The sequence below is a fragment of the Vipera berus genome (assembly GCF_964194415.1).
Source record: "Vipera berus genome assembly, chromosome: 2".
NCBI lineage: Eukaryota > Metazoa > Chordata > Lepidosauria > Squamata > Viperidae > Vipera > Vipera berus.
Window position 1 is genome coordinate 116,097,265 of NC_138203.1, and position 27,995 is coordinate 116,125,259.

The 27,995-nt window shown below is 37.9% G+C and overlaps 2 protein-coding genes across 10 annotated transcripts in view; one reads left to right on the forward strand and one right to left on the reverse strand.

Moving 5' to 3' along the window:
- ODAD3 (outer dynein arm docking complex subunit 3) overlaps nt 1–20,016 on the reverse strand; it is a 36,035-nt gene extending 16,019 nt beyond the window's left edge. For 3 of the 5 annotated variants that reach the window (XR_014025510.1, XM_081320601.1, XM_081320600.1), the window contains exons 1-10: nt 19,649–20,016; nt 16,410–16,531; nt 15,020–15,097; nt 13,747–13,926; nt 10,609–10,710; nt 10,121–10,246; nt 9,073–9,195; nt 2,395–2,550; nt 471–631; nt 101–257 (exon numbers count right to left, since the gene is read on the reverse strand). Coding sequence is in view for 4 of the 5 variants with exons in the window: in XM_081320601.1 (XP_081176727.1) it covers nt 101–257; nt 471–631; nt 2,395–2,550; nt 9,073–9,195; nt 10,121–10,246; nt 10,609–10,710; nt 13,747–13,926; nt 15,020–15,097; nt 16,410–16,531; nt 19,649–19,730 (1,287 nt within the window). In the remaining variant the exon portion in view is untranslated. Of the gene's footprint in view, nt 1–100; nt 258–470; nt 632–2,394; nt 2,551–9,072; nt 9,196–10,120; nt 10,247–10,608; nt 10,711–13,746; nt 13,927–15,019; nt 15,098–16,002; nt 16,113–16,409; nt 16,532–19,648 lie in introns of those variants that run through there. The other 2 variants (XM_081320602.1, XM_081320603.1) reach the window with 2 other exon arrangements.
- Nucleotides 20,017–20,184: 168 nt separating this feature from the next.
- Nucleotides 20,185–27,995, forward strand: part of PRKCSH (PRKCSH beta subunit of glucosidase II) — a 57,890-nt gene continuing 50,079 nt past the window's right edge. For 2 of the 5 annotated variants that reach the window (XM_081321803.1, XM_081321807.1), the window contains exons 1-7: nt 20,422–20,543; nt 23,290–23,402; nt 23,946–24,062; nt 24,725–24,820; nt 24,915–24,972; nt 26,739–26,856; nt 27,543–27,672. In XM_081321803.1, coding sequence (XP_081177929.1) covers nt 23,315–23,402; nt 23,946–24,062; nt 24,725–24,820; nt 24,915–24,972; nt 26,739–26,856; nt 27,543–27,672 — 607 coding nt within the window. In that variant the 5' untranslated portion in view covers nt 20,422–20,543; nt 23,290–23,314. Of the gene's footprint in view, nt 20,400–20,421; nt 20,548–22,774; nt 23,073–23,289; nt 23,403–23,945; nt 24,063–24,724; nt 24,821–24,914; nt 24,973–26,738; nt 26,857–27,542; nt 27,673–27,995 lie in introns of those variants that run through there. The other 3 variants (XM_081321804.1, XM_081321805.1, XM_081321806.1) reach the window with 3 other exon arrangements.

Below are 27,995 nucleotides of genomic sequence, written 5' to 3' on the forward strand. Positions count from 1 at the left end.
AGGCTTGTAAGCCGCCCTGAGTCTTCGGAGAAGGGCGGGATATAAATGGAACTAAAATAAAAAAAATGGTGACTGCAAAAAGTAATCATTTAACACTCACCAGCTTGATGTGCTGAACTTTGGAAGACAAATGTTCAATGCCAGCCTTGGCATTCAACAGAACCCGGTTCACCTTGTCCAGTTCAGCCTGGGTTGCATCACGCCTCTTTTCTTCCTTTTGTAGGTGATCATGTAACTCCTTCATCAGGTTCTGAGCTCTGGAGCAAAACAGGAACAGTTCCTGGCTCCAGAAAGGAACCTATGAACTTCAGCTCCTAACTTTCACTGCTTAGTTTGCTACTTGCTATACATCCTTCATACTGGATAGCAGAAAACAAAGGTTACCATTCTGCAAGTTGGTGGCCAGTATGTGCTGCTGATTACACAGGTGCATATCTCACAGTCAAAGAAAAGCAAGTTGAAGTACTCACCCTACTTTCCGGGCCTCTCCCGAGTACTTAGTATGGTCTAATTCACGTAACAGCGCATCCTTTTCTTCTTTAAGCTGTTCCAAGGACACTTCATTCTCATTCTTCATTTCCTCCAGCTGTTTGAATGTTTCTTCTTGGGCCAGAAAGCAGGCAACAACATCCTATCACATGACCATAAAGTTGGCAAAGCATCATCAACCAATCCAACCTGGCTTCTTCCTACTCCACAGGCTAGTCTTTGCATGAAAATCAGAGACAATATTTATATAACTGTTAGGAAAGCCTGCAGATATTGTTAATCAAATCTAACACATTCACCATATTAAAAAAATAAGAAAACTCCAATAAAACTCCAAAACCAACCTAGCCCTTTGGATCTATATGGCTTTTATAACTTTAAACATCTTACTATTTAATGACCAAGTTGAAAGGGGAGCAATGTACAATATAGAACTATATGATGCGGAACTGAGAGGGACAGCTGAAAGGAAGGATAATGGGAGGAGTCTGGCAGTACCCAGAGCAAGTTCAACAAAGGGCATTATTTCAGTTTAATATCATTGCATTCTGATTTGAAGATTCTAGTGATCCAGGAATGAAAAGGAATCTAGGAGCAAGAAGAGGGTTTCTTAGCGTGACTGGTTTGGGTTTCTAGTGATTTTCCTTGATAGATCAAATCCATTTTTAAGATTGGCTCATAGAACAGTTTTGGGGAAAAACACAAAAGTTGAGACCTTTCAGTGTGTGATCTTGTTCAGAAGTCCAGTCTTACCATAAGTTACATATTCTGAGCACTGATGGAAAGAACCCCCAGATTTTATATTCATGGCTTTTTGTAACAATGGATTCTGCAGAGATGAATTCCTTAGAAACCTCAGCCTTCTGCTGGCTAAGCAGCATTATGCTTGGGGACATGATGCCAGAATGTGGGAGGAGATGATCATACTGTATTAGTTCTATTAGTACACTGAGTAGGTGGGTGACTATGAGAATGGGTAAGGACAAGTACCAGGCAGAAGTAAACCTCCAATGCTGCAAAGCCAATACAATAGGAAAGATTAACTCCTTCTCTAGAATAATGGGGGGGAAAACAATTTCCTTGAAATACAAAGTTTTATTTATGTCATTTGGACAAGAGTTCTAATTTCTGAAGAGTTTTTCCTCCTTTAATTTTAATTGTTATTAATCATGCCATATCGATTCAACAATATTTTTTTTGAGAAACCACTGAGCATTCTCGTTAAAACATTGGCCCTCTTGATTTCAATTTCAGTTTCTGTATTACCAGTCCCCCTAGGTTTTGAACAGTCACTTTGTTCAACATAAATTAAACTTGATGTCATTGTAGACACTATTTTAAATTGTTCCACAGCACTCACATTTTGTGCAGATGTGGATGATATTTAGGATTAAAGCCAGGGGCATTTCTCCTCCATCAAATTTCCATCTGTTCTAGGATTCTAAAAGGCTTATCAGTCTTTTATCCAGTTATATGAGAACTGATTTAAATCACCAATTACGAGAAAAAATTCTCCTTTGGATCTCCCTCCAATTTCATTTTCTAATATATGAGTACCTTGAGAATTCTGGTCAGAGTTATGGCCAAAATGATATTGTTATCTACAGCAATTCCATGGAAAATCTTCCTTTCTGGGGTTTCTTGTTTGTCTGATATGCTCTTTGTGATCTACAGAGCAGTACTCTCTGAGTGTGCTCTTCCCTTTTCTTCTTATAGGATTGCTAGAAAGATGACCACACCCTTCCACCACGTATGTTTGGCCATTCTATCCACCTCTTCATGAAAATCAAATATTCCAAATTCTCCATACCTGCACAATGGTGAGAACTGAATGGGAAACCAAAAACCCAGACTTTAGGAAGGAATTACAAAATATTTGCAGCACACAATACATAAAGCTCTTACATTAGCCTCAGTGACCCCAGTGGCTGCTCGGACTTTGTCAAAGTTTTCAGATGCGGTGAGAACAGCCTGTTTGGTTTTCAAGATGTTTGATTTCTTAAACTGAGGTTCTCTAAGCAGATCTTCAGTTCCAAATGGGATACGATCCTTCTGGGAGTGCTGGAACACATAAAATACACATGGAACATGAAAACAGTAGGTCTGCAAATAACAGTTGCATAACTTTTTTTATTCCACGTTTACATATACATACCAAAGCATAGAATTTGATAGTGGAAACCAAATTCATAATAAACACCTCAGTTTTCAAGACTATTTACAAGACTATTTCTGGTCTTCTAGCATGGCCTGAAATCTGTCAAGCAAACTTATATTTTTCCAGATGGATGGTTTCTAGATGTCCATGCAAAAGACAATATGCTACTATTTCAAATGGAAGGCACTGTTACTTGGAATAAGCTACATACAATTCTGTGAAAAAGATGGATTTTCCCCAGTGTTGGGGATTAGATGTTCACACATTAGAAATGACTGGTGTCAGATTTTTGTTGTTTTAATGTTTTAATATTTTAACAGACTGAGTTTGCCTACCACTAATAAACCCCGTTTGGTCCCCATGAATCACCTGTTGCAGAACCCTCATCAATCTATTAGCCAAAACCTTAGCAAATATCTTGTAATCTGTATTTAAAAGCGATATCGGTCTATAATTTTTAACTTGAGTAGCATCTTGGTCTTCCTTCGGAATCAAGGAAATAAAAGCTGTTCTCCAAGACGGTGGCACCTTTCCCCCCCTCTGGATTGTCTGGAACAGTTCCTTTAACGGTTTTATCATCTCTATTTGTAGATTTTTGTAATAGGCCGCAGTCAAACCATCCGTACCTGGTGCTTTATCCACCTTCAATTCCTTAATTGCTGTAACAATTTCCTCTTCTGTAATCAATTGATTAATCCCTTCTTTTTGTACTTGCGTAAGAACCGGGATGCTAGCATTTTCCAAATATATATCAATGTCTTTTTCATTAATTTTCTCCTTAGCATATAATTTAGAATAAAAATCCACAAAAGCGTCCTTGATAAGGTCCTGTTGAAACACAACCCTTCCTTTATGCTCAATCTTGTCTATATTAGAAGCCCTTTGTTTTTTCCTCAATCTATAAGCTAACCATCTTCCTGGTTTATTAGCGTTGCAAAAAGTATTATGCCTGGCAAACCGCAAATTGGTTGCCACTTGGTCAGCCATTAATTTATCAAATTGTCCTCTTAACAATTTAATAGCCTCCTTAGTTTTCACATCCTTTGAGTTCAAAATCAAAGCCTTTTCTTTTTCCTTTATTTCATTCTCCAGTTCTTTCCTCATAGCTTCCACAGCACGTCTATGTTTATTATTCATATATATCAACACCCCTCTCATGTAGGCCTTGCTAGCATCCCACACCATATCCATAGAGGTACCTTTGTTCATATTAGTTTCAAAAAAATCCTTCATCCGCTGTTTACATTCTTCCACATTTCTCTGATTTCTAAACAAATTCTCATTTACGCGCCATGAGCGCCTGTCTCTTTTCTCCTTATCAATCTCTAACCAAACTGGACTATGATCAGAGATAGTTCTTGCACAAATCTTCACCTTTTTAGTCCTCAAAAAAAAAGTCATTAGTCACCAAAATAAAATCAATCCTCGAAAAAGATTGATGTCTATCAGAATAAAAAGTATAATCCTTTTCCTGCAAGTGTCTCTCACGCCAAATATCTCGCAGTTCCAAGTCATCCTTCATTTCAAAAAAAGATTTAGGCAGTCTAGCATGACTTGGAATGCGCTTAAAAGCTCCAGCCTTATCCATCTGTACATCCAAAACACCATTCCAGTCCCCCATAAAAATAAAAGATTTATAATCCAACTGGGTAAGCTTTGTATGAAGTAAACTAAAAAAGTCAGCCTGTTGTTGTTGTTGATTAGGGGCGTACAGTCCAACTAAAAGCGTCTTTTTGCCTTCTAGCAACAAGTCTATCAGTACATATCTTCCATGCTTGTCTGCTTCAATTAAGTCCGCTGTTATGGCACTTTTAATATAAACAACCACTCCATTTTTCTTATTCATTGCAGAGGCAACAAAGTGCGTACCCAGTCTTGAGTTCAATAAAAGCTTTTGGTCCGTAGCCCTAATATGCGTTTCTTGCAAACATATAACATCTATCTTGAATTGTTTTAAATATTGAAAAACTTTCTTTCTCTTCTGTGGTGAATTTAGTCCATTAACGTTCCAAGTCAAAAATTTAGTTGCCATGCATATCCTCCCAAAGCTCTTGAAGCACTGCTTTGATAGGACTATCTTCTTTAGGCCGTGCTCCTCCCACTGCTTGGCTATGAGTACGTTGTGAAGATTCCGAAGACTTTTGCTGGTCTTGTTCTTTTATTTTCTTTGCTCGTTTTAAAGCAGCACGCGTTACCCTTTGCTCTCTAGGATCATCCAAAGAAGCTATAGCTTGATCTCCTCCAGCACCGTTTTCCTCTACTTCAACCTCTTGATATTCTCCCTCTCCAGATCCCTTTGCAGCTTCCAGAAGTGTTAATGAGGTTGCTTTTAAAACGTTATTATAGAAATCACGCGCTTGCTTCACAGTAATCAGCCGGTACCTTTTGCCTTCATACATCACCATCAGCCCATCTGGAATCTCCCATCTGAACCTTATATCTCGTTGCTTAAGCTCTTGCACAAGAAATGTGAAGTCTTTCCTTTTCCTTAAAATCTTTGGAGGAATTTCTTTTAAAGCCAAGACTTCTTGATCAGCAATCACAACTTTAGCATCATAGGCAGCTTGTATAACTTCATCTCTAATTTCTCTTTTTGCAAAGTAGACCACCACATCTCTAGGCAGCTTTCTCTGTCTAGCAATCCATGAATTCACACGGAACACTTTATCCATAGCTCCTCTTATTTCAGATGCTGGCTGATTCAATACCACTTCGAGAGCCTCAGAAATCAGCTGCTTTAAATCTTCCTTAATATTCTCTTTTAAGCCTCTGATTCTAACAGCAAACTGCATCTGGTAATATTGAGCAAGACTTAATTCCCTTTCCATTTTATCTCTTAAATCTTCATTCTCCCGTACTTTTGCTTCTAATATAGCATTCTTTTGAGTCAAATCATCCACTTTTTCATCCAAATCATCCACACATTCCGCCACTTTATGCACTGAAGACAAAATGTCTACCTTCATCACGCTGAGCTTCTGTTCCATCCTCTCTTCTATTCTCTCCTCCAGTTTCTCCAATTTCTCCTCCATCTGTGCAAATTTATCACCCATTGATTGATTAATTGATTCCAAAAGTTTATCCAAAGCATCTCGTAAATCCTTCGGTGTCAATACATCAGGAGGGTGCAACGCCTGTAATGATGATTGTTGCACCGGAGAAGATCCACCACTCCGAAGAGTTTTAGGGGGAGGTTTAGCCGCCATCTTTTACTTTCAATTGTGACGCACTTTCACTTAGTTTAAAAAGTCCATCAAGCTCGAGAGTAAAATAAAATAATCCTCTTCACCTTTCCCTCTTGTACCGCTCTGCCTGCTCCTTTTAATCCATAGTCCTTTCTTCAGGCAGGGGTGGTCGCAGACGCCTGGCTCTGCTCCAAGAAATCCGGAGCAGAGACGCCGGCCAGCTGGGAGCAACCCAGGCTTCGGGGGAGTTCAATCCTTCAGCCGCCCAGGCTCCAAGCTCAGGCGGCCCCGGAGAACTCTACCCCTACCTGGGGCCTCACCCCCTCCTCTTCTCCCGAGGAGGGGGCTTCAAATTCGCCCGAACAGCTGATCGGCGCTGTTTCGGGCGAAAAAAACACTCAGCTGAGCCGCGGGCAGCCCGGGAAGGCTGTCTCCGTCGCCGCGGAGCCACCGGAAGTCAGTTTTAAAATGATTTTATATGTCTTTTAAATTTTGATTGGTAGCCACTCAGGGCTGGTTGTAAGATAGGCTGCTATATAAATGTTCTAAATAAATAATAAGTTGGATTGACTATGGCTTGGTTCACATTATATTGTAAAATATAATATAGGTTGCTTGGTTTAACATGCTATGTAAATCTAGCCACTGTGATCTGAAAACTATAGTTTATGACAGGATGATATGGGAACTTGGTATTTATAACATATTTAATGAACAAGGGTTAAAACAAGCCATAGTTTAAGACAAATCATGAATCCAATGTGTATATTAGGAAAAGGACAAGAGTTTCCAAAATCAGAGGATGGCTTCAGTGCCTCATATATACATTTTTTCTTAGCTTCAGAAATGGATAAAATTAAGTAGATATGTATAAAATATACTTTGTATGCAATTAGTATGGGTTATATAACATAGCCAATGGAAGTTGTTTAAGTCTTATTGAAACATCAGTGATTTTTACACTGGTGATGGAAATGTTAATCTGCTCCAATCAGTATGCTACAACCCCAATAAAAGGGGAGGGGCATATTATCAGTTTTTAAAATCCAGTTTGAGTTTATTTAAATTTTCAATATTAGAGTCATGAAGCCTGATATATCTAATCGATTTACCCAGTAAAGCTCCTCACACACACCCCCAAATTATGGGGGAATTTTGCATTTTGTACACATCTTGGAGTTTCTTGGATTTGAGATGGTCAGTACATAAATCTTATAAACATATAAATAAGCCTTTTATTTACTAAAAATAAAAGGTTGCTGCTGCTGGAAATCAGTCAATGGGATCTGAAAACGGCTTTAGATACAACTGCCAAAAGCTTGGATGTATTTAAAAATCAGCTAGGCCATCTTGATTTAGGAAGGATAGGAGCCCCATTTCCATCTGTCCTGTTTGCCATCGTTCACTCCCTAGAGACTAAAATGGACAATGTGAAATTTGAGCAGGCCACGAACAAGGAGTATATATCGGAGGTGGTGACCCTTTGAGAGCTGTATGCAACGAAATTTCATTTTGATGTATGCCGATTGGTGTACATTCCAAGTGACAATAAAGTTATCATCATCATATCTGCTGTTGGTCTGATGACTCCAACAAGAAAGCTTTTTTCTCTTTTCTACACTTTCAGGACTCATAACCCTTACCTCATCCCTAAGCTATGTTTTCCTCTGTTTCTCTGTCTTTTGTGCTGCTACTATTGGAAACAAAACTAAAATGTAGATGCGAACATTTGTCTTTTTCTCATGTGAAAGTGGTTTGTCTGTGAGGAGAATCGTTATATATAAAGAGAAAGGATTAATTTTAGCACAATGGTTTATTTTATGGGTGATTAATTTTAATATGTGGTTTTTATTCAATTAACATTTTTGGTTGGGCCTTTCTTTTAAATGTTACTTCTATCAAGTTTGTATTTTCTTGAGCATATAAACTGTACATACTGTATATAACTGGCTGACAAACCATACTAGCTGGCTGACAAACCGTACTCAACAAGTAGTCCTCAATGGTACTACATCCACATGGAGAGAAGTAAGCAGTGGGGTACCACAAAGGAATGTCTTAGGCCCAGTACTCTTCAATATCTTCATTAATGAGTTAGATGAGGGAATAGAAGGGGAACTCATCAAATTTGCAGATGACACTAAACTGACAGGAATAGCCAACATCCCAGAAGACAAGCTCAGGATCCAAAAAGATCTTGACAAACTTGAACAATGAGCCCTATCCAACAAAATGAACTTTAGTGTGGAGAAAAGCAAAGTTTTACAGTTTGGCAGGAAAAATCAAAGGTTTAAGAACAGATTAGGCAAGACCTGGCTCAAAAACAGTAACTGTGAGAGGGATCTAGGAGTCCTAGTGGATGATCACTTGAATATGAGCCAGCAGTGTGCAACAGCAGCCAAAAAAGCTAATACAAGTACTGGGTTGCATAAACAGAGGAATAGAATAGAGATCACGCAAAATATTAGTACCACTTGATAAAACCCTAGTATGACCACACTTGGAACACTGCAAGCAATTTTGGTTACCTTACTACAAAAAAGATGTTGAGACTTTGGAAAAAATTCAGAGAAGAGCAACAAAGATAATCAAAGGCCTGGAGACTAAAAGATATGAAGGACAGCTGCAGGACTTGGGTTTGGCTAGTCTAAAGAAAAGAAGAAACAGGGGTGACATGATAGCAGTATTCCAGTATTTGAGGGGCTGCCACAAAGAAGAGGGCGTCAAACTATTCTCCAAAGCACCAGAAGGCAGGACAAGAAACAATGGTTGGAAACTGATCAAAGAAAGAAGCAACCTGGAATTAAGGAGAAACTTCCTAATGGTAAGGACAATTAACCAATGGAACAGCTTGCCTTCAGAAATCATGGGGGCTCCATCACTGGAGGTTTTAAATAAGAGACTAGAGAGTCACTTGTCTGAAATGATATAGGTTCTCCTACTTGAGCAGAGGGCTGGACTAGAAGACCTCTATGGTCCCTTCCAGCTCTATTCCATTCTAAAGGAACTGTGTCACTTAACTACATATTTATTGATGAGTGAGATATTTTTTCAGATTAATTTCAATGGGAATTGGCAATTCTAGATTGAAAGATAAATCTAGGCATTGCATAGGACTTTTTTCTGCATTTATTTATTTTTTCTGTTTTATTTTGGGAAAAAGACATCTTAACTTCAATGTCATTTTCCTTTTTTGGGAAATATGGTTCACTTCATGGATAGCAAAAGATGCTACACTACCCGTCTTTCTGCACGTTCATTCTGTGCTCTCTTTTCTTCTGTCATTTTCTTTATGTCTTTCAGTTTCTTATCCCGAATCTTTCTTTCTCGATAGATGGTTTCTTCTTGAGTCAAAAGCTGCTCCTGCATTGTAAGGGGAAACAAACATGACATACTGCCCTGATCTGCACAGTTCTGCTATTCTTAAGGTTGTTTGAAATGGTCCATTAAATACACTGATATGATGATAGCACTGGTTTATCCAGAGTTAAGAATCCTTTTAAAAAGTTTTGGGAATTAATGGCTATTAGTCTCGATGGCAGTATGACTGCCTCTGAAGTTCATCTGCTGGGTTTCCTTGAGCAATTTGTTTGGCCACTGTAAAAACAAATTGCTGGGCTACAATGGTCAGAGACACTCCAGCAAGACACAGCTTAAGTTCTTATTAATCTTTCCCTAACCTGTATAGATCGCCTCATGGAAATCCACCCCATTTCCTCTACATACCTTTAATGAAAACCTCCAAATATATTCCAGGAATTTGTCAAACAGAGCTTATTATTGGGCACATTGTTACGAATAGGGAACATATCAGTTGTTATTTCCTGTTCGCTTTTAGCAAGTTTTTCCTAATATGATTCTTCTAAGATGCCTCCAGAACAAATCATATTTAAAAGCTTGAAACAATCAAGAAAAAATGGAAATGATGTGTGTATAAAAACGTAATTAATTCTGCAAAATTATGATTCCAGGTAAATAATTAGATGGATTTCCTTATCCCGATACATCCCCTGACATTCACCTGCACACTCCTGGATTTCTAAATGCCATGCCATTTCTCTCATACACCTTTGGCAAAGTGGCTCCATTTCTTGCAGCTCTGATCTTTCCTTACAACTCTTAATTCCCATTAAAAATTGACCAGTCTGAATATACCAGAAACCAATAGCACCTTATCTGAGTTAGATCCTAAGGTATGGTTGTGATGCTGAACACAGCAGTTACATATTCTCTTCCATTACTGATAGCTCATCTTTTATTTAATACTATGCTGATCCCATTCTCCTACCCTAGCAACATTGCGAGCATGTTGTGCATCAGTGTTAACGCTTTCCAGTTCTTGGAGCTCATGGCGCAGACGTAAGATTTCCGCTTCCAGGGCATCCAGCTTGTTCTGAAAATGCAAGCTTTCCTCCTGGAAAGGGGATGAAAAGTTCAGAATGAATTATAGAATAATCAACTAATGTTCCACATTTTCCACCATGGGCCATAAAGTTACTGGTGTTGCAAATATGACAAAATTATTGAGGTCATACTATTCCTAAATCCACAATCCAGATATTAGTAGGAGTTCAGAGATTAGGCACCTTCTCCCCAGGAAACCCATGAGCAAAACTGTTACGATGCTTTTGATTACCGTACTGCAAATTGAATAGCACTACACATATCTTTTTTCTTTCAAGGCTAAAACATATCTTCTTTCTTTCAAGGCACTAGGGAATGGCTAGAGTTGTGTACCCTGTTTTGAAATAATCTATTTTGATAAATGCATCATACCTGCATATGTGCTTTTAGTTTCTTATACATGTTGGTGATGCGTACAGCCTCCTCAGTCTTGAATCGGGCCTTTTCCAAGCGATTCTCCAGTGTTCGCAGAGTCTGGATGCAAAAAGCAGCAAACTAAGATAGCAGCTGAGCCAAGGATATTGAAAAGCCTCTAAAACTCCATCCAATTCAATTTGGTCCCTGTTGCAAGCTACTATACAGTTGCTGAATTGCTTTACAGTAGCTCAATGCCCAAGAGTCCAATTTTTCCTTCTCAGTGTTTTTCACATTGTGGAATGTAACAATTTAATGTTTGAGTCACTCAAACCCCATATAGCCACAGTACTAATAGGGCAAGCCCTTTGGTCTGGCCCAGGGGTCTTCAAACTTGGCCCTTTTATGACTTGTGGACTTCAATTTCCAGAATTCCTCAGCCAGGCACACTGAGTGTTGCTTTCTTGTTAGATTGCATTGTTCTGTTCTTCAAATAGTGTGAACTGTAATCTGGTAAAAGTCCAGAACTTTTTATTGGACACTTGTGATCTGGTTACTCTTTTCCCCCTTTTCCAATGTATATAAATTCAAGGTATTGTATGAGGTCATACGTAAAATACTCTTAGGCATTTTATTTATTTTGAGCATCCCAGAAGAAGAATGATTGATTTGTTTGTAGTCACAGTTCATTCTTTAGGGATGCTTTTGTTACCTAATGAACAATTTAATTATCTCAGTATTTCAGTCTGGTTACACGTTAAATAGCAACTGTATATGACTAAAGACCACTCCCAAAAAGAGGCTTTATCAAATTTAAAAAGTAAAAAACATAGCATTATACAAATTGATCATAAATGGGAGACAGAAATATCTGGAACCAAGTCTATAAAAGCCCAATATAAACACCCAAAATGCTTTAAACTATTTATAACTTCCAGTGAAAGATATCTATTTCTGTAAGGTTATAATTTTGCTTTCCTTTCACATATATAAACACACACATGGAGCTTCAGAAATGAACCATACTAAACAAATACCTGCCTGAACGTCTAGGGTAATACCTTGTATTCCAATTTAATCCTGTAACCTATGGCCTCCTATGTGAGTATAATGCTAGAAAGTGAACTAGGGATCTTCTCTACTCAAACCAAGTATCGTATCCTTGAATTATAGGCCCTTTCCTGGAGATCTTGTTCATTATAAGCTAATGAACTAGTGATTATAATGTGGCGCATGCACAAAGTTAATAGCATGAATCTGTGTAGCATTCTTCTTTATTTTCAGATGAGCAAATAATTCAAATCTAAGTAGCAGAACATTCAAAATGGTAGAACATCTCTATCAAAACTTTATGGAAAGACAAAGAAACCTGGTATAGAAATTAATAGTTAGGCTCCAAGAGACTAAATTTTTATCCATTGCTTGGAAATCTAATTGTGCTATTCCTTCCTCATCTCTCTCTGCTTTGACCAGCTTATCTATAATTAGGGTACATAAATCAAGTCTATTTTTAATACTTAGATGTAAATCTAATAGCTAAAATAAGGACAGACCTAAGGGAGCAAAAAGTAGACTTGTTTTTGCCTCCCTCTTATGATATATTTACATATTTTTACAATAATAGCCAACAACTACATATTAAAGCTTATAATTAGCAAATGCAAGCTTAATTTTCATTGTTAAACAGAGGAAGTGTTTAGGAAATTTATTTATCAAATGTATAGGGGTGTCCATATCATATAAAGTGTCTCTGGGAAGTGTAATGTAGCGAGGGGAATACTCTTGCCACAATTCCAATCCAAATTAGCTTGCCCCTCCCATAACTAACAATTGTCCCATGAGGACACCTGCCACTTATAAAAAATGAGAGCTGATATCTGATAATGTTTGGAATGTCTGAATAGCAAAACAGCAAAATATAAGACATCTTTTAGTCATCATTGTATTCCATGAAGAGGAGTTGCAGGGTCTTCCGGTTTGCGCACGCGGCGCTTCCGGACGTGCAGGAACAGCCTGTTTCCTGCCGTCGATTTCTTTCTTTTTTGGAGGACCCTGAAAAGGGTCAAAAATCGCCCTGGGGGGCGATTACTGAGAGGAGGACTTTCCTGCGATCGTGGAAGGGTGACAGCCCTCTGCTGGAATCCGGAATCATCTCCTTTGACCTGAAGAAGAGACTGGCCATAAAGATGGCCGATCATTAAACCGCTCTCTGCCGAAAGCCAAAGCACTACCTAGCACTAAGAAGCAATCTGGAGAACCTGGGTGAGCTTTTACCTTTCTTATTCCCTAACCATCTTCCTGTGGGACTTTTCTGAAAATCTCTTTCCCCATTTTTTGAGAAAACGGCGAACATCTACTTTGGGAACAAATCTTAAAGCTTCAAAGCTACAAAATAATTTTAATTAATTCAGCAAAGTAATTAAGTAATTTCGTCTCTATTTACAAAAAAACTATTTGTTGCTGGGAATCCACTACCCTATCTTTTCTCTAAGCTGTGAATTAAGGAAAAAATTTGGACTAATCCTACAAAAGTTCTATATTAATTTGGAAAAAGAAAATTCCTACATTGCATGTTATATGTTACTGATGACATCTTGTGGTGAAACCTGGTACAGCAAATAAATTTCCTTTTTTTGTTGTGAGAGCTGACTGAATAATACAGCTGACCTTGACACTAAGATAAGGGTGGGAACATCTGGCACTGAATACAACTCTTCAGGAGGTGGAAAATCGAAGAGGAGTTGCAGGAAGGGCAATGGTACATTCACCCGCCTCTGTTTTAAAGCTTGAACCTCATGTTACCTGGGTGGCTCTAGATATTGGCTTTGGTTAGATGAAGCCATTTTCAAACCTTCACGCACTGATTCACTTGGTCCCACTTTTGTAAGAAAACAAGGAAGGCAAGGGTCCTGGCTCTCAAGGCTTCCCATCCTACTGCAGCCACAACAACTTATTGTGTTTTGCACTTCTAAAAGGAAGAGGTTCCAAACAGCCTTCAACACAATCATCTGAGGTTTTATGGCAATGCTTTATTTTAAATAAACCTGGAGGAAAGACTGTTCCTATCTGGATATTGGGAAGGGGCCCCAGCCCATGTGAGGAAAGCTCAGGGAAGGTATTGGGATTCTCCTTCCGAGAGATTCAGGCTTCTCTCACCTTGGCTGCCTCAATGTTCCCTTCTTCCATTTCTTGCATATCATTGATTTCTTGTGCCTTAGTACTGTACTGAGTCTGCAGCTCCTCCAGCCTGAGCTTCCTCATCTCCACTTGATGTTTCAAATTGTTTAACTGATTGATTTTCTCGCATAGTCGATGATTGATTATCTGAATAGCACCCTTTAAAGTAGTGAGGAAAGAAAAGGGTTGAAAGCAATGTGAACAATTGCACAGGCTGTTCATTTAATGAGAAGAGAAGGATTTGAAATATAGACAGATAATAATTTTTAATAGATCTGAAAAAGCCTAAACTGAGGAATCTACTTTCCCAAGTTGCAGAAGCATTGCATGGTTTAATCACAATACAAACTTCACCCCTTGGTGCATGTATAAAAGGAACAGACATTACATTGCAATGCTTGTTTTTTCATCTGACTGTCCGCCTCTACTCCAACCTCCCTGTAGGTATTTAGGTAGTTTTATATTCATATATAATTTCATCTGAGCAAACAGATACTGCAGAGCCTGAGAAATCTTTTTTTTAAATAAAGGCAGTTTTTCATTTCAATTACATTAGTTTTAATTTCCCTCATTTAACAAAATTAAAACACATAAAGACAAAATATTTAGAAAAAGCAAAAGTAAGATAAACGCACACGCCACAAACAGCTAGATGAATTCCTTATTCTCTAAAACTGTTTCTGATTAGGTTTTGATCAGTTTGAAGGTAGGGCTAGTTTCTTTGGGCTAACCATAATTAAGTCACTGCAATATTCCTTGTTCAAATGAAGTATTTATTGGTAGCTAGTCTAAAACAGAGTAAAACTTTTAAACGTTTCTTTCTAGTCCTGCTAGAAGCAAAGGAAGCAAGCGAGCCTGAAGTGTGTAGGGTTTCATTTTATGCCAGTGGATTAACATATTTTGTTATACTTCAAAAGGGTTCAAAGGTGCCAGTGTTGGTATCTCCCAAGTGTACTAGGAAAAATAATTCAAAAATAGAATGCCATTTCTGAAATTATTTTTTACTCCTTAAAAATAAAGTTCTCTAAAGCAAGATATTTAGAGAAAAACTTTTAGCAATCAGCAAATTCATAATTTATAAAGTGGACTTTAAAATAGGCTGTTATTCAAGAAGACCTTTTAAAATTAAAACTATCATATAACAATATGTAGAAACAAATTGAAAGCACAAATCTTTTCTTGTAATCCCAATCCCTTACATGCCAGTTTCTATCTAGCAATGAATTTCAGAAATCTTTGAATGATCAATTACCTCCCCAGTTTTATTTTTCACAGCTCCTTGTTCAGTTGGATGTTCTTGGAATGCAGCCTTAATGACTTTTTCTTCTCCCTGGGAAAAAACAACATCCCAAAACAATTATAGTCCTTATGTGAAGGTAATCTAAATCTAAATTTCTGAAAAAATAAATACCATTATTGGCTGGATTTCAGTATTAATTTTTGTTGAATAAAAATTGGTAGTCTGACTCATACATACAGTAATCATAAACTACAGTGTGTCCTTATATCACACAAGACCAAAAACAAATAAATCAGAGTATAGCTCTACATAACCCCTGAAGCCAGCTTATGAATAAATGGGGGATGAGAGAAAGACACAAGCAACAGACCCTTTCAGAGCTCTGCTGCCTTCCTTCCTTTTTTCCTAATTTAAAAAATACAGAAGATACAGAAAAGGCTTAAAATACATTTTTTTCTGAGAAATACTACACACTTATAATAAACCTTGCTAGAGCAGTATTAGGAAAGAACCATTTATGTTATTAATTGACAAGCAAGCCCATCAGATACAATGGAAAGTGAACAGGTTACAACAATGTTGTAAGCGTAACTGATTTTGTTTTTCTTTATCACAGGATTTAGTATTTGAGATTATTTATATATATAAATATTATATGATATTTCTAAAAATACAAGGAATAAAGGCAAATGGCAGTTCCTGTCACTTTTGGAATACAAATACAGAGATACACATAGATATACAGACACATATACATACACACAAAGCAAAGAGCCACTACAATATTCCAAAAGTGACAGGAACAGCTATTTGCATTAACCTACCAGATCTGAGCAGAAAAATACAGACAAGCTTCAGATGCCAAGAAATAGTTTTTGTGTTCCGATTCTCTTTTGCCATTTAGTGCTTGTCAGGATTTTTTCTACTCTGATCTGGCATCTGCACATTTATACTCAATGAAATCAGAAGTTACGATGCTTGACAAATGAACTCACCAGTGACATGCTTCAATCTGGCAAAACTAAAAAACAATTTGCTCTGAAGAGAGGAGGTAGTAAGCATAGCAGTCTGTTAGAAATCCCATTTGATGAGGACCAGATTGTTGGGGGCAATATGCTGATTCTGTAAACCGTTTAGAGAGGGCTGTAAAGCACTGTGAAGCAGTATATAAGTCTAAGTGCTATTGATATTGAAGAAAGCAGCCTGAATGGAATAAGCAGAGAGCTTAAATATATTCTACCATGAAAAGATGAGATTAGAGTCACTATACTTTTCTTTTCCAATGTCATACTACATGAACCCACAAGAAAAGAGGAGCAATACCAAAGACAGGGAGAAGAAGTAGGGATCATGATTTGTCAAGGGTTCGCTGAGAGAGAGAGTAGAAGGCCATAAAACTCACCGCAAGGAGGTCTGCCAACCTCTGATGCAATTTCTTATTCTCCTGCCTCAGCCGCAAAATGGACTCCTTGTTCTTCTTGATGTTCCATTGTGAATTCTCATAGAAAGCTTTCCGGTCACCTTCTGTAATGAGCAGAAATGAAACCACTCTGCTGATCAAGTACTTATTGGCGCATTGAAAAAAGCCAACAAAGCCAAATAGTTCCAAACTGACAGATTGTTAATTTTGAATGAATTTGCTTAATGTGCCAATAAAATGAAGGAATTAATGCTGTAAATCAGAAGTACAACTGTGATGATAGAAATTCTTTCTATATCAATCTGTATTTACTTTATCTGTAGAAAATGAGATTTTGAAACAATGTTCATCTCTACAAGCCTAGAAACCAGAGCTTTTACATAATGTTTCTATAAAAGAAAATAGAAACTGTCAGAACCCACCTCAACGCACATCTTTTTCCAAGCAGGAACTTTTACTAAGAAATAGGAGATAGCAGGCATAATAGACAGGATCTGAGGAATTCCCTCACAGATCAATATTTTTAAAGTGTCCCCAAGCAAACCCAACCCCACAGTTCATTCGGCCAGTTCCAGATCAGCCAATCTCCAGGTGGTATGCCCATTGTGGGAAAGGAGAGATAACAGTCTGTTTGCAGCAGGATCATTTCCACCCTCCTCACACTTCATTCAGAGAAACAAACCTCATATTTCTCCCACCCCACCCCCTTTTCTAGTTGCCTGTAAGTTGAGAGGGAATGCCTAGTAAGAAAGCAATTGGTTATATTGTGATGGATAGCAGACAGGCAGAATAACCAAAGGTTACACTTAATGGAGGAAGTGAAAGCCATAAAGCCCCACGCCTGTTCCCTCTGCCCCCTTGGGAATGGCAGAATCTAGGGGAAGATGAGATTTGGTTTTAGCTCAGAGGAGATAGTTAGAAATGAAATATAAATGGATTCTGACGGAAACTTTGTATGGTATGATATTTTAACGCAATCATCCATTGGCCATAGCAGAAATCTCTCCCAAACATGTTCATTAATTCTATATTCCATCAAAAAATAAATTAAATTGAATATATGTTGCTAACTTTAGCTCGATTGATATTATTGGAATATTTATATGAATACAGACAATACTGATAAAGCTAGCATTTCCTTAATTCCCTATGTCTAATTGGACTTGACAACAATAAAAGTATGACTGTGATATGATCTTACAATTTCTTTCTCACCTTTATGGGGATTGTTTATACAAAGCCATATTAGCATCAAATCTTTGTTAAATTCAATTGTGTGTGTTTAATTTGAAGGACTGAGCAAAGAACTCTAAGCCTTACAAACAGCCTATTTATCCTAAGTATGAATGGAACTACTTGTGCCCTTCTTTATAGCAGCTACCAACTTATTATCCCTCTTCTCTCCTTAATTATCATAATCCTTTCATCCCTTTATTCAATCTTTTTTCAATCATCATCCAGAAATCACCATTTAATTTTTTCCATTTTCAGCAAAAGTCAATAAAAGATTTCCAGTCCGTTGTAAAAGTATTTATTGTGTTGTCCCTGACCAAACAAGTGACTTTTATCATCTCTGCTAGTCCTGACATCTTAAAAATATATTTCTCCATTGTGGGTATTTCAGGATTTTTCTATCTTATATATATATATAACTCTTCTCAACTACTGTTAAGTCATGAAGCTTCCTGTAAGACTATTTAAACTATTTTGATCCCAGCCAGGATAAGAACTGCAAATGTAGAAACAACTATTTAAGTTGCTTCTTCTTGTTTTCTGGTGGTTGTGTCCTCATTTTTTGTTTCTCAAATTTTTCAAAGACGTACAACAGTAATCTTTCTGCTTTTCTTTTGAGGAACACCAATTATAATTTGTTTTAAAAAGAATATTTATTGAAATATTTCAATAATATTCTTTAGTTCCCTTGGTACTGGTTATAACTTCTAGTATGATAAATGTTTGACAGCATGTTTCATCTTACTCCAGTTATTGAAATTCCTAAAGGGTCTTAGATGGCATAAATTTGGCATATTTCAATAGTTACTTTTAGTTGTAACAAATGCCTATTTTTCCCCAGATAAACTTTTTTCAGTTGTTTTAGTATGAAGTCTGTATGTAAAGAGGTCTATCAACCTCTCTTTTACACTCATAAACAAAGAACTTGTTTGACTAATGAAACAGAATTCAAAACCTCTTTCAAGTAAGTTGTAGAATTGAGGCGCGATATCTAAGCAGACCACTTGTTCTGTGTAGTGGCTCCCAAGCAAGTACTACTGTTCCCATACATCTTTTATATTTTCTAATAAAGTTTCACGATTCTATCAAGCCTGGAAAATCCATACTTGACACTTTTCTCATATCTTCTGATATGCCATTGTCTGATCCAATTTACATGCAAACTATCTGTTATGGTTTTCTTGTGAAAACCCTACTTCCCATAAGTTGTCATTCTCCACATGTTAAGCTGAAATCTCAAAAAAACTTTTGTGACTTTTTGGCCTTCTTTGAATGTATCCCATGTATTCTTTCACACATATTCATTGACATAAACACATGGCATAAAGCTACACATTATTACTATATCTAACAATGGACTGTATGGTACAGAACATTATATGCTAGGGATCACATTCTGGCATTAAACTCATACAAGTTTACATAGACTCTTCACAAGAAATTCATTTTTTTAGACTTAGATCACAGGGTAGTTGTAATTATCCTGGGTTTGGGAAAGGAGTTTTTCTTTTTCTTTTACCCAGTTAAGAGAAAGATAATTGAGATCTAATTTTAATGCCAACAACAGTGAAGTAAATCTTTTGCTAAGTATTCTGAAACTATGATCAGCACAGAGTATGTGTAGGTTATCAAAGTGTAATAATTAAAAATTCTCTATTTAAGGGATTAAAAAAGCAAAGAAGTTGGGGGGAAAGTTTAGGATGAGAGTTGATAAAGGATGGAAAGCATTAGTGTATGTTTTTTGATGTCTTTTTGTTTTTGTTTTCCATTTTTGTCTTTGTTCTGTATATTTTTAAAGGTTTTTTGAGTATGTAGTCTATTTGGTCTAATTACTCTTACTGCACCATGGAAATTTACAAGAGCAAAAAGCCACCCTTTAGGCATAATGAGGCTTGTTTCTAAATGCCCATAGTTTTGTAATTTATATTTAGGTGCTGTACTTTTCCCGTCCTTTTCCTCTCACCCTCTATATTTTCAGCACCCCTTACCTAGAAGCTGAATCTTGCTTTGCAGCTCCGATATCTGCTCATGAATAGGGGGTTTTATTCCTTCCAGATGTGTTACTGGCATGACAGCGATGATGGTAATGAGAGGGTGGAGAGTCAGAAAAGATTTAGTGGACGGGAGACAAAACACCAGCGTGGTTCAACCCGGCGTTTCTGAGATAACGGTAGGCAGAGACTAGTGGTAATTCTTCGGGTGCTGAGGGCTAAAAGGGATGCACTGAGAAGGAAAATAAAATTACCACACGCATACAGACAGACTTGACAGCAAATGGTGCCTCGGCCTGAGAAGTCTTACAGTTGTCTCCCGTTGGCCTTCTAAAAAGGCCACTGCCGCCCTTCCAGGCTTTCCCCGCGCCCTTTGTCGGAGGCCGCAGCTCACTTGCCTATCAGCATCCCTACGCCTACATTGGTCTCCATGACAACCGCTTCCGATGCAAAGCGATCATTGGTGAAAGGAGCAAGTTCTGCCGGGCACGATGGGAAAAATTTCAAATTCTCCTTGCACCAGCCGGAAGTGAGGCAGGAAATACCCTTCCTAATTGTCACGCAGGCGATAATTCCAAATGTTTTATTAATTTGTCACGCGGAAGAAATGGAAACATTTCATTTTCCAAGTGGAACAAGCAACAAATAAAGACAAGCTGCTGTTAAATCCTTGGCCAATCGTGTCGCGTGGTAGCATGGATGGAAAATAAAGTACTTCCGCCACTCTTACGAAGGTCACGAAGGAAAGGTGAAACCGAAACGTCGACTGGGAGGAAAGGCCGTTTAAAGTCCCCACCCCATCCGTACGCTTTGGAGCGGATATTTCATAACTTACTTCCGGTTTCGAGGTGGTGGGACGTGGAGCCTTTTTCCACGAGAGTTTCGGCGGGAGGTGGGTAAGGAGGGCGGTGGGGATGGTGCATTCACGGGTAGGAGCGCGCCTTTCGGAGGTTGCTCTTGGGGGCAGATTTTCCGGGGAGTAGGGAAACACGGAGCCACACTGGTTGCATCTGTATTTGGCTCTCGGTGTATAGTCAGTCGCCACATAGGAGAGCCTGTTGGGTTAAAAGGCATAGCATTGCGCTTACACGGTGTAAGCTTACCCAGCTTTCCTTCACCTGCTGCTGTTCTAATAACTTGTTTTGTAGCTTTCCTCCTCCATAGACGGTATGAACAGAATTCTAGTCCAGCACGTCTGGATGGCTCTAGATTAGGAAGTGCTGATTGTTGCCTTTAATGTACTCTCCTCGTTTGAGTGATAATTAGGTTGAAAGTTTTTTTCTGCAAAAAATATTCTGGCTTTGTATTATTGTTCATCCTTAAAATTTAGAAAACATATCTAAAGTGCATTTGACTAACATAGAACAGTACTTAATTGTTGATTCTTTGCCCTTTAGGTACAAAGGGCCATATTACTTCAACAGATTAATGAACACTTAAACCTAAGTTCTTAGCAGAAAAGCTTTGTGTGAACTCAACCTTTTAACAGAATGGCTAACTTGAATGAAAGGCATTCATGGTGTTTATTTTTTGCTTTATGTGCCTATCAGGATATTTCAAATTATATGAGGCACATCTCAACTGATTTAAAAAAAGATTGAGATTTCAATTTTCCATTTCGGTTTTCCAAAGCTGGTTTAAATTGAAATTAAAATGCTGAGCTATAGTTTTAGACAAGTTACTATTTCAAAATGACTCTCTTTGGACTTTGGGAGGTGCATCTAAGAATTAAGAAGTTTTCAAGACACTGAGCAGTAGTTAGGAAGTTGGAAAGATAATAAAGTTTGACAGGAGTGTGCATTGTAATTTACTAGCTGAATCATCCAAATGGAGGATTTCTGCTTCAAAATGGCAACTGGCAATAGGGAGCAAGTAGAATCTTGACTATGTTAAGTCATGATCATCATAGCAGAATTTTAAACTCAGAACATGGGAGGTGCATGTTTCTGATTTGCACTGTTTGATGCATTTGTGTGGTAGTTTGGAAACAATAAAGTGTCGAGAAATTTGGCTCTTGCCAGTTTCATGGAATTATTATGCAGGGTTTTTTTGCAACATTAAGGAAATGGTTTACCATTAAAAGCACAAATTCTAATTTAGCCTATAGCTCCTAGGGTATCTGGTGGTCTCTCATTGAAATATCAGCTGTAGAGATTTGAAATTCCAGAAAGCAATGCAGTGCTAAAGTACTTGTACTCCTGTAAGTTTCAGCATGCAGGAGAAATACTGCCTCTATTTTCAAGCAAGATAAGATTGGAAAGGGGAATTATCAACATTTGATTAATATCTGAGTGGGCTTGAACTTGACTCAGCCTTCCATCTTTCCAAGATTGGTAAAATGAAGACCCAGATTGTTGGGGGCAATATGCTGACATTGTAAACTGCCCAGAGAGTGCTATAAAGTTGGTATGTGAGTCTTAAGTGCTATTGCTATTATGGTAGGTAGCTTGTAGAGCCTGAGTATAGTGCTATTGATTTGATTTATTTTAAAGGATGAGCTGAAACCCCTCTTTTAAGGGGAAAAAAATCCCCTAGCTCCTTTGTCAGCTTTTGGAAGTTGAAGAATATGTGAAGTCATACCCAGGCTCCAGAGCTTATATTTGCCATGGTGGTGACATCTAGTTACTTCTATTCTGGGCATAACAACTTTATCCACTTGCCACAGGAAAAACCATAAAAATGCTTAGTGTTATGATGCTGCCCATATTCTAAGTACTTGATATATTATGTCCAGAACAAGGAACCTTTGTTAGCATCCTTATGGCAAGTGCAATGAGTAATCTGATAGTTGTGGAAGCCATTTGGGAGAGTAGAGGAGCTATCTTAAATGGTTCATGTATATTTTTGTTCAGTTTTGGGGTAGTCCTTAATGACACTAATATTTCAGATGAGATATTTTATTGCCATAAGTGGGAAGGAGACACATTGGAATAATTTTAATATGTTGTGGTCTAATAGTAAAGATGCTTGCCTCCCACTCGAAAAGTTTAGAGTTCATTCTTAGGTAGTGACATGTTTCTCTCCTAGGGTGCGAAGAAAAAATATCTGCTGGAATTCTGCCTAGGCAACAGGAAGGGCATTGGCTAATAAACGTTCAGCTGCATCCAGTCACCTGGACCCTACCCCAAATTAGGGGATTACAGGGTTAAAAAAAGGGAGAAAGTGATATCAAAACAAGTACAAGCCTTGGTCAAGAACACAATATTTGCCAATTTGTTAGAAACTGAAAATAAATCTTTGGATTTCCATTTTAGGCACTCAGAAGATCAGTTTCCTAGAATTTTTTAATTGCAGAGAAAAATTATAAATCACGTGTGAGGATCCTACCTGAAACTTGGGAAGCTTAATAGGGAGTTTTATTTAAAATAAAATTGGACGAGAGGAAGGAATATTCTACATCTTCCTCCTTCATGTATTAATGGTAACAGAAAAGTTTTATTTATTTTTTGTTTTATTTATTTTTTATTTATTTGGCCACCCATCTGTTTGCTTTGGGTGGCAAACAGAATTAAAACAAAAAGCAATTATAAAAATTGCAAAAATTCAAATGCAAAACAATTGTGAAACATCAAATCACTAGTACAACCAAGAAGGGAAGTTGCTAAAGTAACAGGTCCTTTGTTTGCATTTTGTTCCAGGAGTTGTTGGTTTTGAGCCTCCATTATGCTGCTTCTGTATCTTGGGCTTCTCTCATTTTCTGGCCTGTCTTATTCTGTGGAAGTGAAGCGTCCACGAGGGGTCTCCCTGACAAGTGAGTTTTCAAGCGGATAATAGGTTAGATGGCAGGTTTGATCTCCTCTTACAATATATCGCTCAGATAGTTTAATTCTAGCAATCAGAGATTGGAAATGTGTCTGATTTTGCACTATCAAGCAAAAGATTGCATCCATGTTGTGTAAGTAAACCCCCATAATTATCTGATGTTTGTTTTCTTAGATTTAAAATGGAGGTATCAGAGAGAAAGCTGGTCATTTGGAGAGAGATTTAAACCATATGAGTACTTAAAACAATTTAGTGTTTGAAGTTTGTTTAGAAATGCAACTTCCTCTTGCCCACAACACTGATTTATTTTGAATGCTAACAATAAGCTACAGAAGTGGAGTGGTTACTAATTGCATCCTGCTCAGCATCTTTTTTGTCACTTAGAATATAGGTTATGTAGACATAAGATATGGAATGACTTAACTAGGCATGGAATATTAAATACTGAACTTGAATACTTTTCTGAATTGGCATATCTTTTTTTCAGTATTTTTTCTTGCTTGATTCCAAGTGTGTGTGCTGTTATTTTTAGACCATCACTTCTATGATGAATCAAAACCATTCACTTGTCTTGATGGCTCTGCAACAATATCCTTTGATAGGGTCAATGATGATTACTGTGATTGCAAAGATGGTTCAGATGAGCCAGGTAAGTGGGGCATATTTAAATTTACCTTGGTTGCATACATTGCCTTCCCCATCCCAGCTCTTGTAATTACTGCTCTAAGGATGTTTGCTAGTATTGCATCTCACATCAACTAACATGTATCTCTCTCTTAATAAGGGACAGTAACTGATCTGCTATGCTCCCATCCCCATAGATTGCTTAAGCAGTTAAACCGTAATCTCTGGAGATTTTCTTAAAATTTGATATCCGTAATATTTATGATGTAGTAGCTTCCCACTGCAAAATAGGACACAGTTGGCCAAGGTAAAAATAATTGTAATTAAAGATTACAGTTTTTAAATTAAAAATTTTAAATGAGTAAAATGAAATACAATATTGTACATATCAGTTAATAGAAACTAAATCCATTGCTGTTACTAGTATTCTTAAATTTCTAGAAGTTCTTAAAAATCTTCAATTTATGCAAGAGTTTGTTTCTTTATTTATTTTCCTGTCATAGCTTTTAGACACCTTATGAATAGCAAGTAAATTGTGATTGCTAGGAGAAATTAATATAAATTAAGCCACACATGCAAGCTCTGTGTAATAGAGAGCTTGTATGTATGATTTAATTTATGCTTTCTTCTCTTCAGCTCCTTTTCCCCCTTTTGTTCAACATACAACTGTCTTGTCTTTATGCACAGGAACTGCTGCATGTCCCAATGGCCATTTCCATTGTTCCAATGCTGGATACCGTCCTATATACATCCCCTCTTCCCGCATCAATGATGGGATCTGCGGTAAGCATTGCTACGTGTTGTGAAGGAATTGTTTGGCTCTGAACAGTAGAACTCAAGTGATAGATGTTAATAGTTCTCCTCCTTGCCCCCTTAGATTGCTGTGATACAACCGATGAGTACAACAGTGGCACAGTGTGTGAAAACACCTGCAGGTAAGATGTTACTTGTTTTAGAAGAAGCTCTTTCTTTGTTCAGAGGTCTGATTCAGAAGCAGACTCAGCTGCTAGCCATCAAATATACAACTTAGGGGAGAGGGGTGCATTTAGAACAGTTGTTCTTAAACAGGTTAATAATAACAATAGTACTTAGATTTATATACTGCTCCATACTTTACAGCAGGGGTCCCCAACCTGTGGGCCATGAGGGGATTGTAACCGGGCCGTGGAAATGGCTGCCAAGTGCATATGCATGCACATTCATCCTCATGTGAGCAGTGGGCAAATGCATGCACACACATTCCATTTTCATGAGTGGCAGGCACACATGCTGCTTGTGCAAATGGAGCTGAGTGTGTGCGCTTACTGGCGTTTGCGCGGAACCATGTCGCCCCTTCCTGCCAGTCTGTAAAGCTGGAAACATTGGGGAATTCTGCTTTACAGAATTCTCTGAGCAGTTTACAATGTTAACATATTGGCATTAACAATCCGGGTCCTCATTTTACTGACCTTGGAAAGATGGAAAGTTGAATCAATCTTGAGTCAGTCAGGATCAAACTCCTGGCAGTGAGCAGAGTCAGCCTGCAATACTGCATTCTAGCCACTATGCTGCCATGGTTCAGTTAGCCTCCATTTGGTAAAATGGGCACATCCTGAGCCTAATAGAGTAATTCATAATTAATTGGTTGTGAGCTGAGGATCCAGCTTGGGACTGCTGCTGAGATATAAAATAAGGCCTTTTTGTGAGAGTAATAACATCATTCAAGACCAGTAAAAACTGGTCAAACTCTTTAAGATCTAGAACTTGATACTTTGTCATGGATGCTTACATAATATTTGTCACGGGAGTTGTCTGTTCAAGTGTGGCTGCTAATGGTTATGAAAGGAAATGTTGGCTACCACTAGGTAACCTTGTGAGCTTGTAAAGTTAATTTTCCCCCCTCAGGATACTATTTACCACTCCCAATTTTCTTTCATATTTTGTAGATGGGCACATTTTCATGTAAAACCAGCCACAATGCTTTTTAAGGATTTCTGTTGATTTTTTTTTGGGGGGGGAAATTATGGTGCTTTGCAGCATACCAACTTTATAACTGCTCTTTTTAGCTTATTTACTACTATATGATGTTCAGAATTATGTTCCATGGTTATGAATTTGAAAAGCAACTGTCAACCATCCCGTTTGGCACTTTCAATAAAAAAAACCTCGCAGCTCTTTAGATTGACCAAGAGTGTAGTTTTATTGGAAAATCCATCTAGGCATGCTAGGAGCAAAGTCAGTTCTGGAATTTTCCTGCAAAACCCACATAGGTAACTCCCCTCTTCCCCTTTGGGCCACCTACAGTTCATAGTTCACCAATTGAGTTCATTTCTTTTGCTTTGGAAAAAAATCTCTTTTCTGGTCAAACTTTCTTCATGACTTGGCCTTGGTAGATAACGTTTCTTCGGTAACAGAAGGTTCACTTGTATTCCATAGCTTCCCCCTCCTCCATTTGGAATTCACCACCCTCCTCCCATCACTGGCAAAGTGAGCAAAAGCAGGTGCAAGCAACTATGGAGTCTAGTCAGATTTGACAGCAACAATAGCTTTCAAGTTATTAGACAGTGTGCTGCATCCATACCATTCTCTTCACTTATGCCGAAAGATTTTTCCCTGGTGCAGATTTTTCTAGGATAAATTCCTTTCTACCCATTGGTAGATACCACGACTGAACAATGCCTTGTCCTAAACCGTGTCATTCTATTCCCTTGTCCCTTTGCAGAGAAATGGGCCGAAAGGAGCGGGAGGCACTGAAGCAGATGGCTGAGGTGGCCAGAGAAGGCTTTGAAATCAAGAAGGCCCTGATGGAAGAAGCAAGTAAGAGAAAGGAAGAAAAACAGGTGAGATGCAGCCTGTGTAGAAAATGCTTATTGCTAGCTGGGCTGTACCGGATGTTTTAATTTTTGCCAAAGCACTTTTGACACACTGAGAGGAGCTAGGTTATGGCTCCTCTTAGACTGGTTTTTGATATCCCTCTAAGAAAAGTAAAACTTTGTGATTGTATAAGCAAAATTTGGGAGTGCACCCTATTTTTGAGTATCTTGAGTAGGCTCTGAAGTCCTTCTGTTCTCTGTTTTGTCCTAAGTGCTGATTGTCCATATACATTTTAAACTGGATATTGTAGAAAACATGTTTATTATTAACATAAAATAATAAATCATAAAATCATATATCATAAAATAGTTGCTCAGCAGTTGTCTATCTCTGTCCATTTCTCTTTACCTTCTTTTTAAAACTTTTATTCTGACTTTTTTTAATACATACAATTCAAAGTGGTGAATATTTATAATGTGTCTTCCTTCTATTTTCCCCTGTGAGGAGAATTGGAGTGAGGAAATAACTGGTCCAGCCAGTTACTCTCTCTCAACCCAACTCACATACAGTACATGCATACAGTATATACACCCATATTTGTATTACTATACAAATCTGCCATATCTTGCAAGACGGGTAATTGGGATTCAAGCAGGAAGCTATTTGGATTTGGACAAAATTCAGATAGTCTTTTTCTTTCCTCCCTTTGTAGAAAAAACTAACAGAATTACAGGAGGGTAAGAAGTCTGTGGAGGAACAAGTGGAGACACTACGGTTAACAAAGGAAGCTGCTGAGAAACCTGAAAAAGAGGCCAAAGATATCCACCAGAAAGCCTGGGATGGTCAGTCTGGGTTACTCTACTGAAGACTTTAATGACTATATTAGCATCTTTCCTGTTAAAAAATGAAGGAGAAAAGAGATTTTGATCTATGTGAAAACCGTAGTTGATGGCACGTTAGGAATAGCTTAGGAATGAAAAACAATTACATTTTTTATTATCTGAAATGATAGGATGCCTGAGAAAATTGGTGAGATTTGGGGAAACAATGGTAGATGTATGAACCTGATTCAGAAAGCAACATTTTTTATTAGGGATGAGCAAAGCTGAATGTTCTGATGCATTGGCATGGTCCAGAGGAGAAATTAATGTTTAAGAGTCATCTA